This window comes from Gopherus flavomarginatus, chromosome 10, assembly GCF_025201925.1.
Source record: "Gopherus flavomarginatus isolate rGopFla2 chromosome 10, rGopFla2.mat.asm, whole genome shotgun sequence".
NCBI classification, from domain to species: Eukaryota; Metazoa; Chordata; order Testudines; family Testudinidae; genus Gopherus; species Gopherus flavomarginatus.
This window is the reverse complement of record NC_066626.1, coordinates 12,688,324-12,703,274: the sequence shown is the minus strand read 5'-3', so window position 1 is coordinate 12,703,274 and position 14,951 is coordinate 12,688,324. Positions and strand designations below refer to the sequence as shown.

General features: G+C 46.0%; 1 protein-coding gene across 1 annotated transcript in view; it reads right to left on the bottom strand.

Annotated features, from left to right (window-relative positions):
- Positions 1 to 721: 721 nt before the first annotated feature.
- RAMP1 (receptor activity modifying protein 1) overlaps positions 722 to 14,951 on the bottom strand; it is a 125,919-nt gene continuing 111,689 nt past the window's right edge. Inside the window, exon 3 of the mRNA XM_050916242.1 lies at positions 722 to 1,477. Coding sequence (XP_050772199.1) covers positions 1,222 to 1,477 — 256 coding nt within the window. The 3' untranslated portion in view covers positions 722 to 1,221. The remainder of the gene's footprint in view (positions 1,478 to 14,951) is intronic.

Below are 14,951 nucleotides of genomic sequence, written 5' to 3'. Positions count from 1 at the left end.
TAAGATTCTAGAGTGGAACAAACTTGCCAACAATATGTATGATAATTACTCATCCTAACGTGTATAGCAGCTTCCTCCTGACAAGTACCACAAAGAAGAAAGAATTGGCTTTTGGTGAAGGCCCCAGACTGAGCTTTAGGCTGCATTCAGTTCCCAGCTTTGCCACAAACTCCCTGGGTAAGTCACTTAAATCTATCTGTGCCTCAGTTCCCCATGGAAGAATCTTTCCTTTCCCCCTCCCTCTGTTTAGATCGTAAGCTCTCCAGGGTTGGGATTGTCTCTTGTTATGTTTGCACAGTGCCTGGCACTATGGGGCCCTGATCTTGGCTGAGGTCTCTAGATATCCCTTAGATATTATGAGAAACTTTCTAACTTCAGCATACTTAAGCTCTGGAACTGGCTACCAAGGGAGGTTGTGGAATCTGCATCAGTGAAAGTTTTTGAGAACAAGCTGGACAAATACCTGTCAACGATGGTTTAGGTTTACTTGGTCTTGCCTCAGAGCAGTGGGCTGGACTTGATGACCTTTCATGGTCCCTTCCTGCCCTACATTTCTACATTTCTATGAAATAATAAGAGAAATAACTTGCAATAATCTCTTTTAACCTTGAAAAGTCTGGCTTCTGTGTAGCTAAGCAGTGCGGCAGCATTTCAGTACGTTATAAGCAAAAACTGACAACAGCAGTTTGCAAAGTAATCAAGGGTTCCTTTAATTAACGATAGACTTCAGAAGCATTCAAGCCAAAACTCTGCAAGAAATAAATTATAATAATTACATGTCTACAGAATGATACCTCACCCGATCCATCCTGTGGCTGATTACTGATTAAGTTTATAAATACTAATCGTGACATATAGATCTACTTTTTCAATTAATTGTCTTAATAAATGATTTTTAAAATGACCAAGTAATTGGTTTGCAAGAAGTGCTGCAGTGACCGAGAGTAATTATTGAGAAGTGGCATTAGTCCAAAGCATGTCATCTCTGCCTGAATAAAGGGTTGTTATCCAGAGGAAATGTATATAGGTACAGCGCACCTCTCTGGTCAGGACAGTGTTAAATGTCAAGTGTGCACTGTTCTTTCTCCACATTTTGCCTTAGGTTACCAAGCTTCCAACGTGCTGCTGATTCCACAAGGGCTTGCTGAGTCTGGCCGAGAGGGATTAGTCCACAGGAAGATAGGTCTCGATTGATTTAGTGAGATCCTGGGGCACGCTAGCCTACACAATGCCCTCGCTCCGCTTGCTCCGCCACACCACCAGTGCCGTCATGAGCAGGGTGATGAGGATGGGGACCACAAGGAACGGGTATAGGATGTTGTTCGGTGGGTCGCGTAGAGACCTCCCAGACAGGGAGCAATTTTTGAAATAGTGCTTGTGAATGGCTATGAAGAACTCATCCACCAGCTGGTTCGGCCAATAGCAAGCCAGTTTCTCGGCTATCAGGAAGGTGCAGTTGGTGAGCTCGCCGTAGGAGCTGGAAAAGAAGAAGGCAATAGTCAGAAAGCTAGATGAGTTCAGAGCTGTCATTCACCAAACAGAGTGAGCTAAAACACCTCCAGGTTTGCTCTGCAGAGATGCTCAGCACCCAAAACTCCGCCTGGCAGCAGTGGGAGCTGCTTTGAAAACTGGGCCTCTCAGCTCTAATTACACTGGACACTATCGGCCAAGCCTGAGGGCTGGATCCTGTGAGGTGAAAGGACCCTCAGCTCCCCCTGGTCTTAGAAGCACGTAACAAGCCCAAGATCTGAGACTGCCGAGCTTGTGGGATCAGATGCAGTCACAGCCTGAGGTGATGAGACCGCAAGTGCTTCATGCTTGACTGAGCAATAATGCAAAAATGTCCAGGAGAGAATGGTGAGGGGTATTCACTGTGCTAACTCGCTCCTCAAAGACACACTCCAAAGGGCTTTAGAACCTAGATTTGTAAGGAAAATAAAACAAATTAATGCTTAGAAAAAGATCAGCAAGCATCACAATTGATGACATCCATAGCTCAGGACAAAGCACCAACCGCGGTGACTGAAATGCCTTCACCGTACATTTACAGCATATTTGAGAACAATAGCAATCACCAGCTGTCATAAACAGATAGTTAAGGGTTAATGTCTCTTTTACCTGTAAAGGGTTAAGAAGCTCAGTAAACCTGGCTGACACCTGACCAGAGGACCAATAAGGGGACAAGATACTTTCAAATCTTGGTGGGGGGAAGTCTTTTGTTTGTGCTCTTTTGTTTTGGGGGTTGTTCGCTCTTGGGACTAAGAGGAACCAGACATCAATTCAGGCTCTCCAAAGCTTTCTGAACCAGTCTCTCATGTTTCAAAACTTGTAAGTAACAGCCAGGCAAGGCGTGTTAGTCTTATTTTTGTTTTCTCAACTTGTAATTGTTCCTTTTTGCTGAGAGGATTTTACCTCTGTTTGCTGTAACTTTGAACCTAAGGCTAGAGGGGGTTCCTCTGGGCTTAATGTATCTGATTACCCTGTAAAGTATTTTCCATCCTGATTTTACAGAGATGATTTTTACCTTTCTTTTCTTTAATTAAAAGCCTTTTTTCTTAACACCTGATTGATTTTTCCTTGTTTTTAGATCCAAGGGGACTGGATCTGGACTCACCAGGGATTGGTGGGAGAAAGCAGGGGGGGATGGTTAATTTCTCCTTGTTTTAAGATCCAAGGGATTGGATCTGGACTCACCACTGAATTGGTGAAGGAGTCTCTCAAGGCTAACCAGGGAGGGGAAGGTTTTGGGGGGGGAAAGGGAGTGATCTAGACACAAACTTCTGGATGGTGGCAGTGACACCAGATCTAAGCTAGTAATTAAGCTGAGAAGTGTCCATGCAGGTCCCCACACTTGTACCCTAAAGTTCAGAGGGGGAAGGAACCTTGACACCAGCTCTGATCCACCACTGGTTAATGAGCCCCCAAAAACACAATTCTTCATGTTGGAAGCAGACAGGATTTCACATGCACAAGAGATCCAGACAATGAATGCAAAACTTGTGTTCCTTTTCAAGTTGTGCTGTTGTCAGGTTGGGCATGTGATGAGTTTGGGCCCTTTGGGGTGTCACCTGATGTGCTGAGACACCACTGAGCCTGTTTATTCTGCCAGGCGGGTCCCCTTTACCTGGCCTTGCTGGGTTAGGCTCACAAGTCTCTTCCAGCCAAGCGCACAGGCAGGGTCACGCCAAGTTTCACAGAGACAGGGATTCGCTCTGGAAAGATTCAGCCCCAACACCCTGGTGCCCACTCCCTTTAAGGGGTACAAAACCCAAAGGTTTTATGAAATTCACCCCCTCCCTCAGTGTGGAGGGAGATATGAATTTTAAGTGAATATAAGAGATAACAGTCAGAACAAAGCAGATTACTGACCAAATAAAGCAAACTACGCAAGCTAAGCTCAATGTACTTAAGAAACACGTTGCAAAATGTAAATTCTCATCCTAAATGTTATTTTAGACAGGTTGCAAAGTTTCTGTGGGTTCAAAGTTCCAGTTATATTCCTTTTCAGACTGGACCGCTGTCTCAGTCTGGACTTCTCCCCCACCCACTTCCCTTCAGATGGCTTTTGCAGTCTTTCTTCTTGGGCAGACAGGCCATGGAGAGGAGTCGTCCTGTGTGCCTTCCTCCCCACCCTTAAACAGGATTTACATAAGGCAGGAATCCTTTGTTTCCCAAGCTTGACCCCCCTTCCCTTCCAGTGGAAAGTTACAAGAAGTCCCCGGTAATGTTTAGACCACCTGACTCTGTAGCATCACAGTGTCCATGAGTCAGTGTCAGTAAGGAGTGTCCGAATGCAGGAAGGCCAAGCCTTTCCACAATCCATTGTCCTCACTAATGGGCCATCTGCCCTGTCTGGCTTTTCCATTGTTGTACCTGAAGTGTTAGCAGGGGCCATCACCCAAAGTAGCGTAGTTGAAATACAGATACATAGTCAATATTCCTAACTTCAGATACAGAAATGATACAGGCATACAAATTGGATAATCACATTCAGTAAATCATAACCTTTCCAATGATAGCTTACAAGACCCATCTAGCATAAAGTACATCTCAGTTATGTCATTCATATTGTAAGCATATTTTCATAAAGAATATGGAGTGACATGTCACAGGGAATTCTATAGCATTTATAATATGATTTGAGGTGGATGTGTAGGAGAGTGGCTAGTTTATTTGATTGTAATCCTTGCTATTAGTTCTCTTTTATTAAGGGGTGCAAAAAGGCCCTTTATGCTAGACCTCCCATTTATTTATATTGCATATTACAGTGTACTTTATTTAGTAATCCTTTGATACACTTGTAACTTAAATGTATCTCTACCATACTAAACATCTACTGAGATTTCAAGGCAGCTTTTAAAAATAGTCTGTTTAGCATTAATTCTCCAGACAGGTTTTTCATTCCCTCAACTGCAAACCAATAAAAATTTATGGCCAACGTTTCCAGTTTCTGCAAAGCCAAGAAAGAATACTATGTTCAATCTATGTTGAAATATATTATTTTGACAAATTAAGCACTCTGCAAAAATTAGTGGTAGCCAGTAGGTAATACCTTTAATAAACTTAATCAGCATAAAAAAGTATCTCAAGGTTTCCTCTGAGCATCAGTACAGTAGAACCTTGATTTTAATTAACACCCATCTTAGAAAAGACCAGCTATACAAACCGTTTTTCCTGATATTTTGGGGGAGAGGCTTTGTGGGGGGAGATTCAGGGTGGGGAGGGAGGGGTGGAATCGCATAACGTAAGTGATGTTGATGAAGAAAAAGTCCATGATAGTAGTAAAATATCCGAGACTTCTTGTCCTGGGAGATTTCAACAGACACATCAACAAGGCTGTGGATGCAAAAGCCAGAAAATTCATCTCCTCACTTGTCTCATCTCTGGTCCAACCTACATGGCAACTGACTTGATTTTTGGCCTAGATGTCAAGACAGAGGACATCACACCCCAGCCACTCTCTTGGACAGACCATCACCTCATTAAGGCAGTAGTCAGAGACTTTCCAGGTCCCAGGTCACAAGATGGACCAAAGATCCTGATTCGATTACGATGACTCATGCACTCCAACAAATTACAAAGCTTGCTAAAGGACACCCTCGCTCACAGGACGAGGAGTCGAGGACCTGGTAAATAGTTACCATTCTACACTGGTCTTGGCCACTGACATACTGGCCCCCAAGCGGCTCCTTCCTCCCCACCACCCACACAGATCTCCCTGGTTTTCTGACACCCTGCAGCAGATGAAGAAACTCAAGCACCAATGGTAGGGAAAAAAAGGCTGATTCAGATAGGATGAAACTTAACTTATTTCTCAAAGCCTACGCTGAGCCTGTATTACAGGCCAAACAAACCTTCCAATCAGCCTCCACTGAGGCTGCCAAATCCTCCCCCAAGAGTTATTCAAGGTGGTAAACAGCATCATTACTCCTGAGTCACTGGAATCTGCATCAGAGCCCAGTACCAAGCACTGCCAATACCAGTACCAATACCCACCAATCAACAGCCCACCGGTACACCCAGAGTTCAGTACATTCACTCACCAAGAAGTTCAGGACATCTTAAAGGAGTCTCAACCCAAGACTTGTGAATCTGACCCATGCCCATCCTGGCTTGTGAAATGAGTCATGAGCAACTGGTGCCACTCCTGATCGAAATAGCCAATGCCTGATTGACAGAGGGTATCTTCCCTTTCTCCTTCAAACACACAATAGTCTGACCAACACTGAAGAAGCCCAACTTGGATATTTCAGTTCTAGCTAACTATGGCCCTGTGTCAAACATTCATTCCTACGGATACAAGCAGGAGCAGATGACCTCCTAGTGGCAGATGCTGGGTTCATGCAAAGGTCTTTAGTAGGAAACCCAAAGGTTAGATCACCCCTTGTCATCTTTGCCTGAGCAAGGCGGTGTGTGGAAGGCTTCTCCACCCCCACATCTTGGGTCTGGTGTGAAGCACAGCCCCTGGAAGCCAGTGGGTGGGGCAGGGCTTCATTTCCACTTGGGGAGCATGGCAACTGGCTAGGTGCAAGGGGGAGCAAACTGCACATTTGCAAAGGGTTGCAACAAGTTACTTCTTCCTCCTCATCCTCTCAATCTTTCCTTCCTTCCTCCCCCACCTTGTCTTCCCCCTCCCCAAAAAACCAAGAGGGAGCAAAGGTATGTGTGCAGCTGCTCGCGGCTGTGCTGAAAGGCACAATATAGCCCCTAGGAAAGAAAAAGAAACCCAGAAAACCTAAGGGACTAATTCTGCCCCCCGCCCCTCACTGTGAAGCAGAGTCCCATTGCAGAGGGGCAGCTGGCTTGGGCCCTACCATCTGAGCAGCAGAATTTCTAAACAGAATTTCAGTGTCCCCAGGGGAAAGATGTAAAACAAACGCAGCTAAATACTAACCATTGTTCCGTGCAGCACTTCAGGGATGCTGCTGCAGGGCTCGGATTTTATGACTTGTCAAACTGGGTTCTTCATTCTCCTGTTTCTTCTCCATGACTTGCATGACAGGCCCCTACGTGAAGATAACTGTGCGTGCCGGTGCAGGATGCAGAGCAAAATGCAGTTGTATGGCAGGTGTCCAATATCTGTGGCTGTAATTTTGGCTGCTTAGGGTCATTAGCAGCCCTTGGGATGCTCGAATTCAGGGCAAAGGAATTACCCCCACGCACAGTGTGCAGTTCAGCTGGAGTCAGGGATATGGCCCAGTAAGAACATAGGCCCCTCACATCCAGGGTTCTTTCCTCTATGTAAATGGGCAAGTGTGGGAAAAGCTTTTGGTTACCACCATTTATTGGTAATTCCACCCCCTCTGCACAGGTGCCAGGTGTGACAGACATTGCAGCCCCATGCAGTATCTTTGGAGGACATACTGTATTAAGTTGATGTGTCACTGGAGCCAGGGATCATGTGTATGATTGTGTTCTAGTGGATGGAGAGGGTAACCATGGCTCCTTCAGGAACTAAAACTGTAGGGGCTGATTAAGGTGACTCACTCACATTGTAAACACGGAGAGAGAGATAGCACCCTCTGGGGAGGCTCACGTATATTGGTTCAAACTGGGTTTCCTGAGACTAGGAAAACCAAGAACGGGGTTTGGCTTAAAAGGGCTGTGTCTGAACTCACCCAGGGCCTTTATTTTGGTCCTGCAAATGGGCAAGACCTTCTATCCAAAGGGTGGGGGGTCCCAATCCTTGCAGAATGGTTGGAAGGACCTTGGCCTGCCTGTTAGGGCCCCATAACACTAAACAGGGAACCTCTGGTAAGTTTTCAGCATGGATATACCATATACTGTTTTCATGTTTTCTCTGTAATGCTTTCATCTTAAGAATAAGTGTGCTTGCTTAGAAAGGGCTGTGTGCTAGCTTGTAACTGCTGGCATGATGCTGTTGATTGCCTGCAGAGAGACAGCAAAGCACAGGCACTGGTGTTTAGGCAGACTGGCTTGCTGGGGATATCCCAGTGTAAGGCAGGGGATTGTGAAGCTTTAAAACCCCAGTCAGAGAGAGAGAGAGAGAGAGAGAAGTGGGTCTCTGCCCAAGAGAGGTGAAGGCTGGGAGCCGGTAACCCTAAGTGAGTGCCCTTGAGGGACCACAGAGGGGAGATACAGGTGCTCTGAATTGCAACACTAGGGACTGCCACATTTTCATACCACACCCAGAAGGAAGAAATTCGGGGAGTGATTTCGAGCTGTGGCCAATTAGTGCTGCCCAGTAAGATGGTGACAGCTGGAGTGAATAATTAGAAGTGGGTGAAACGGTTCACACAAAATAAAAACTGATCGGAACCATTGCCCAGGCAGCACACCAAAATCAAACCCATCTTTTTCTGAGTGTCAAGAGAGAACTTTTGTTTTCCCATCCCCTGCACTTTGTGGTCAGGACTGGAGTCAGAAGTACCCCTACAGGACAAAGTCCCATGGTATCTCCAACCACAAAAGCGACAGGAAGTACTGGAAATCTTCTAGAGTCACCTGTTCTCACAACATCTCAATTCTACATCCCAGAGAGGTTCAGGTGAACATCCAAATTCCCGCTTATTTTCACCTCACCTGTCGACCTTCTGAGATCTGTTCAGCACTGGGTATGGTGTCATTTCTCAGACGGTCGCAAAATGTCATCCAATGTGGGAGCCCTCAGCCCACCCAAAGGCATCTCCAGAACACCCAGAGACGGTAAGTGATCTGAAAATTGGAAACTACATACTGGCCTACATCTGAGGGGCTTCAACCAGTTCCAACTGCAGCACTGCTAGTAAAGAACAAAATTTTCAAATCCCAGTCACTCAGTCGGACCATGATTGTAACAGTGATACTGCACCCACTCATGTTCTGTTCTTTAAACCATGGAGCCCTATAGCTCTCCTCAGGCTGTATCTCTGTGTGCCTATTGCTGTGAGATAATTATCAAAGTGGCTTTTGTACTGAAATTATGCTCTAGGTGTCCAGTTCTCTGATCACTGAGGGAGCATGCAGAGAACTGCCACACTGGAGAATGGAAGAATAAAAGGATATCTGAGTCAGAGGGCTACAATCAATCCAGAAAACGGTGGTATAGTTCCTGTTGCTTGGAAACCACTTCCTTTTCTTTGTTGGCCCATGTCTTTAACAGATGACATATCTGGAGTCTAGCTGTGAGGCAGTTTAAAAAAAAGAAAGAAAGAAGAAGAAAAACGGGGGGGAAAAAACCCTCCACAAAGTGAAAAATGCAGAGGTTGCTTAGAAACTCAGACTGATTTGACTTCCACCTAACCCCTCATGTTTAATCATTTGGGATCTCTTTGTACGTAGACTACTTTAGTTTGCCATTTCCAAAGGCTAAGTGCAAGGCATCCGCTTTGGTGTATTTACCCACACACACACTAATAGAAACCTTTCAGTTGACTTTGCTGTAGTTGAACTTATCAGTGGGAACATGTGCCTGTCTAGGCCTGGTGGGGGAAGGATCTACATATATGGGCACATTCATCAGTCAAGCATTGTCTATTAGTTATTTACAGGGCCCAGTGTCTACTGCACTCACACAAATGGCCTCGTAATATATCTATTTGCCAGGATGCTAAACACATCTCTGTGCCTCCTTGTCACTCCCTGTAAATGGCCATTTTCCTGCTATCTTCAGCTCCTCAGCTTGTCCATTCACCATTATTCCTTCCTTCTTTCTCTATGGCTATGTTTGTTTCCCAACCCTGGGGAAGCTCAGAGGGTTTACTTGGTTGTTTTAGCGACATGTTCAAAATACTTGAACCTTGCCGTTGTGTTTATAATGTCTTAGAACCTAAAAAATAAAACCTTGTAGTCTACAGCTGCCAACATGTAGCAATCCTAAGGGAATGTCAGGGTACTGCCAGCATTTGGCGCACTTATGAGGGGAAAAAATGGAAGGCAGTAGAGAAGCAAGCTGTGGCCCGAGAAAGGATTTTGTTGAGTCCTGGTGAGATGGAGCTGCTGTGGGGCTTATCCAGGCTGCATTTTTTAAGTTTAATAAAACGTCAGTTTTAAAACCACCCCTAAACTGGGAAACATATCTCATATCTATATCGTGGTGACAGCTGGAAAGTTGAGTATATTTTGCCAGATTTGCCATGCGGGAAAATAAAAGTTACTCACCTTTTCGTAACTGTTGTTCTTCAAGATGTGTTGTTCACGTCCATTCCAATTAGGTGTGTGCACACGCATGTGCACAGCAGTCGGAAAACTTTCCCCTCAGCAGCATCCGTCAGGTCGGCCTGGGTGCCCCCTGGAGTCGTGCCTTCCTGGCACTCAATATAGAGCCCTGCTGACCCACCACCACCTCAGTTCCTTCTTGGCGTCTACTCCGACAGAGGGGGAGGAGGGTGGGTATTGGAATGGAACAGTTTTGTTCTCTTGATGTAGAAGGCTAGTGTCCTGCGGACATCCAATGAGTGAAGCCTTTGGTCCCTGCCACTCGAGTGTGACTTAGGATAGACTACTGGGAGGAAGATGTCCTGGCTGATGTGAAACTGGGAGATAACCTTCGGGAGGAAAGCAGGGTAAGGCCTGAACTGAACCTTGTCCTTGTAGAATACTGGGCAAGGAGATCCTGAGGTTAGGGCCTTGAGCTCAGACACCCTCTTGGCTGACGTTATCGCACCAGAAATGCCACCTTGTACGAGAGGCAGAGCAGGGAGCATGTCGCCAAAGGTTCAAAGGGCAGACCTGAGAGTCTGGAAAGGACCAGATGGAGGTCTGCCTGTCCAACACCCCATCTCCTTGTACAATTAGTTTCCTTTTCCCCACCAGCGCAGAGAATTCCACACGGGAGTTCTGCAGCAGCAGCCCCGCAAACTTGGCCATCGCGCTGCAGGTGTTATACGAGTATCTGCTCACGATGGCCTGCTAGTTTAATATGCAGAGCTGCAACCCCTCAATGGAGTAGACCTTCCTCATAAATAGGTCTAGCCTTTTAGTATCTCTATTTTTAGGGGAGGGCCCTGGGTAGCCCTGGCACTCATGTTGATTAGCTGCATCAACTACCAGGGAATCGGGGGATGGGAGTATAAGTGTTCATATCCTTCTTTAGGAAACAAAGTACCGCCTTTCATTTCTCTTGGCCGTAGGGGGCAAAGAGACTGGGGTCTGCCACAAGGTCCTTGTGGTCTCAGCAATGGTCTTAATTAACAGCAGGGCAATGCAGGTGGGCCTCAAGGGAGCGAAGATGTCTACCATAGAGGTGGCATCCTCTACCACCTCCTCTGCCTGGATTCCCAGGTTCTGGGCCACAAATTGCAGCAGCTGTTGTAGGACCCTGTTGTCCTCCAAAGCCAAAGCCGTCGATGTTCCTTCCACAGCCTCATCTGGTGTCAGATTGTGGCCAGAGTGCCGCCTCCATAAGAAGGATCTTGAGCCTTTTGTCCTGGTCTTTTAAGATCCTAGGGTGAAACCCTTTGCAAATTCTGCACCTCTCCTTCTGGTGACTCTCCTCGTGACACAGCAGACAGGAAGAGTGCGGGTTGCTCATAGGCATACATTTTTCACAGTCCTTGCAGAGTTTGAACCCTGGAGACTGGGGCATATCCCAGTGCTGGGGTAGCATTGGTGGGGGGTGGGGCATGAAAGGAAACTTCTGACCTAACTACTAATATAAACTAATACTAGTAAATACTGAGAACATTAAGAGAGGACACAGAAAGCAAAAGCAAGAGCAATACATTGTTCCAGCTAGCCGTCACCAGCGGCAGGAAAGAACTGAGGGGATGGCGGGTCAGAAGGGGTCTATATTGAGCGCCATGAAGGTGCAACTCCAGGGGGTGCCCAAGGTGACCCGACAGATGCTGCTAGGGGGAGAGTTTTCCAGTGGCCGTGCACGCGCACACACCTGATTGGAATGGACATGAACAACCACTCGAGGAAGAATTCTGTTTTGTAATGAGGATTTCCCAGCTCTCAGAACCCCCTTTGCTTTGTTAAATGGTCTCCACCGTATGCATTTACGTATGTATATACACTGCATACGTGTGTGTGTGTGTGTATACACAGTATATGAGCCTGTTCTCATGCCCATTGAACACAATGATAAAAAACCCATTGACTGCAATGGGGAAAAATTGGGTCTTTCTATACTAATAGTTGGAAATACCTTTTCATACAAATGCTGTTCTCTATATCATTGGCAGAATTTCATTTACAGCCTGATCCAAAGCCCACTGAATTCAATGGAAAGACACCCATAGACACTGATGAGCTTTGGATTGGGCTCTTAGACTGCCCCTGCCCTTCTAATCCTTTAAAAAGAAAAAAAATCTCTTCTCACACCACTCACAGCTATTTTCCTTTTGAAAACAACTCAAAGCAGCAGCGCGGTGGGGTCTCCATTTCCTAACAAAGCTAGTCAGAAGATTGCCAACCTACTGTCATTTGCACAGTCGCTCCCCTTTCATCTTACAAATCCAGGAATTTAAACCATCAAGCCTTTAGGCAGATGGTGTCCTATGTTCTGTAGTTCAGAGTGCCACTCAGCCCTACCTAGTTCATAGCTCCAATGGTCAGTCCGACACCACAGCCAATCTAATTCCACACTTCAGCTATTTCAGTAAACACCATCCAGCCCCAGAGACATAACAATAGAGAGGAGGAAGTAATACATACTAATGAATACTAAGTAATTTATCTTTTCCAGAATGTTTTAAATCAGCATTTCTCAAACTGGGGTCTGTGGACCCCTGGAGGTCTGCGAGGGTACTCTGGGAGTCCACTGACCCAGCTGATCAACTCCTCCTCCTCCCTCCTTCAACTCCTCCTCCTCCTTCCCAGTGCGTCCCACATGCCACTGAACAGCTGTGCAGTGGTGTGCAAGAGGTGCTGGGGGGGGCCAGAATGGGGAGGGGGCATGCTCAGAGGTGGAAAGAGGCAGGGAAAAGGAGGGGCTGGGGTGGAGCGAGGTAGGGGGGTGGCTTTGTAGGGGGGAAGATGTGGAGTGGGGGCAGGGCCTGGGGCTGAGCGAGGGACTTGGAGGTCCACGAAAAATTTTAAATCAAAATGGGGATCCTCAGGTGGTTACAGTTTGAGAACCGCTGCTTTAAAATACATCAACTAGTTGCGTTACCCTGACAACTCCCTCCCTGATCCATTTCACTGGAGCACAGAGAGGTCAAGTAACTTGCACAAGAGGACAAATGAGTCAGTGGCAGAGCTGAGTTTGGAATGCGGGAGTAGAGCTGGAAAAAAAGACATGTTCTTCCATGAAAATGGTCACATGATATTCTTCCTGTGTTTTGACCAGTTCGACAGCAATAGCTGGCTCAGGGCCACACTGCTTTTCTAACACAGTTCTTTTAACAAGTTCTTTTTCCCCTCCTCTCATACCTGGAAGTTGTTAATAAGTGCTGCTTTACAATCATCTTGAAAAATTCTGTATTATAAACAATAAAAGTAGTATGTAACCAACACCAAATTTTATAGAATATACACCCCCATCCATATATTAGAATACGTATCTATCTGTACCTGCATATTTTAATCTAAAAAGGCCTAACATGGATGGTGTAAATATTAACTATTTGAGATGGGGGTTTTAAGAGAGTTCAGCATGTTCCTAACTGTGCTCCCATTAAAGCCAGCAGGAACGTTACCAGTGATTTCAGCAACTGCAGAGCTAGGCCAATGTTATTTCAAAATCTCACTCACAATTGTTAGATGCACTGTATAGAGACAACGAGATAGGACAACGAATTACTGAGACAAAAAATGGCCCCATCATTTGACACGCATTAGGAATCTGAGGGACAACGGATTCGGTTTTCAGTGCTGTGAAAAGTTGCTGCTCTCCCAGCTGCCACGTTGGATTTGCTCTGCCCACGTGGTCTGCTCCGAAACTCTATAAAACTTTATTTTTGCACTAAAATACACTATTGTGAGTTTAAATGACAATTGTCAAGGCTCCAAAGCATCCATAGATTTGCTCCTCAGAAAGTGTGATTCAGTGTACAGTCAGATAGCCCTGACTCCATGGGTACTATTAGAAAACATAAGCAATAGACTGGTCTTCACTAGCAAAATATGATGCTTTTAAAATAGCCAGTCGAGGAGGCCCTTCTCAGTGACATGAATCCATAATAGCAGCTGCAAGTGGTTTGGTAGAGATTTAAGGCTAGATCCACAAAGAGGAATTGGACTCAGTGTTGCAACAGTTTTAGACATTCTGCTGCCTAGTGAAAGCTGCAGCACCCAACTAGGAACCCAGACTCCTATGCAATCCGTAGGTGCCTAAGCCTGGGTTTCACAAAAAGCCAGCAAGCTGAGGGGGAACTGCCTAAGCTAACCAATAAGAAATGCTAAGGAAAGAGGCGTGGCTTAGGTAGGCCTACAAGAGCTGGTCCTGTAGGCAAGACAGGTGGGAAATGCCAAGTTTAAGGATCTTCCTGAGACTTGGGCATGAGCCAGGGTCAGGACTGAGGAGGCGGTGTGCACATGCCTACTTGCAGAGATTTAGAGGACTTTACGACCCAAAATGTAGGCATCTGGGTAATTCAAATGCCTACAGGGGGTTAGGCAACAACTGAACCGGGTTTTGAGGATCTAAATTGTGGATTAGGTGACTAAAGTGGCACTTGGTTGCCTAAATCCCTTTCTGGATCTAGCCCTTACTGGGTCTTGCATTGCCAGGTCTTCCACACTGACTGTGAAGGCACTGGCCTACAGAGAAAATTGGATGATAACCACACAGGGATGGACAGTTAGACTGTGTGAAACTCTTCAGGGCACCAGAGCAACTGTATCAATATACCCAGACTCCCTATACTCAATGTCTTGTGGAAAATAATGAACCTTCCTGCCTTTCCCACAGATCCAGGGAAAAAGTAAAATGAAATAGTTGGTGCCTCTGATCACTTTAACTCTACGTATGATGCGAAGGCTAAAAAAAAAAAAAAAATGCAGTGTCCATAATATTAAACCCCGATGTAAATATGTGACCCAGGAGAGCAAATGTTACAAATAGCCAACAGTGACTGGCTGAGCTTACGTAAGTAAACAACCCTCATCTCCATGTTATGCGATAACCCTTTGGGTAAATCTATACTGCAATAAAAAGCCCGTAGCACTGTGCCCCAGAGCCCATGTCAGCTGGGACAGGCTTGGAGAGCTAAAAATTAGTGTAGATGTTTGGGCTCAGGTTGGAACCCAGGATCTAATACTCTTCCCCCGTCACGGGGTCTCAGAACCTCAGGCTCCAGCCCAAGCCCAAACATCTACACTGCAATTTTATAGTCCCACAGCTTGAGCCCCACAAGACCCGAGTCAGCTGACTGGGGCCAGCAGCAGCCATGCCATAGTGTTTTATTGCAGTGTAAATGCACTTCTGAGTACAGGGCACCGACTTCTGGAAGGGCGGAGATGGTCTTTGGTGAGCTATTCTGAGTCCACAGAATTGGATGTTTGCGGAGTTCACAAAGCTGAGCCCCTGGTGGAAGCTGATCTGGCTGATGGATAAAAAAGGTTGC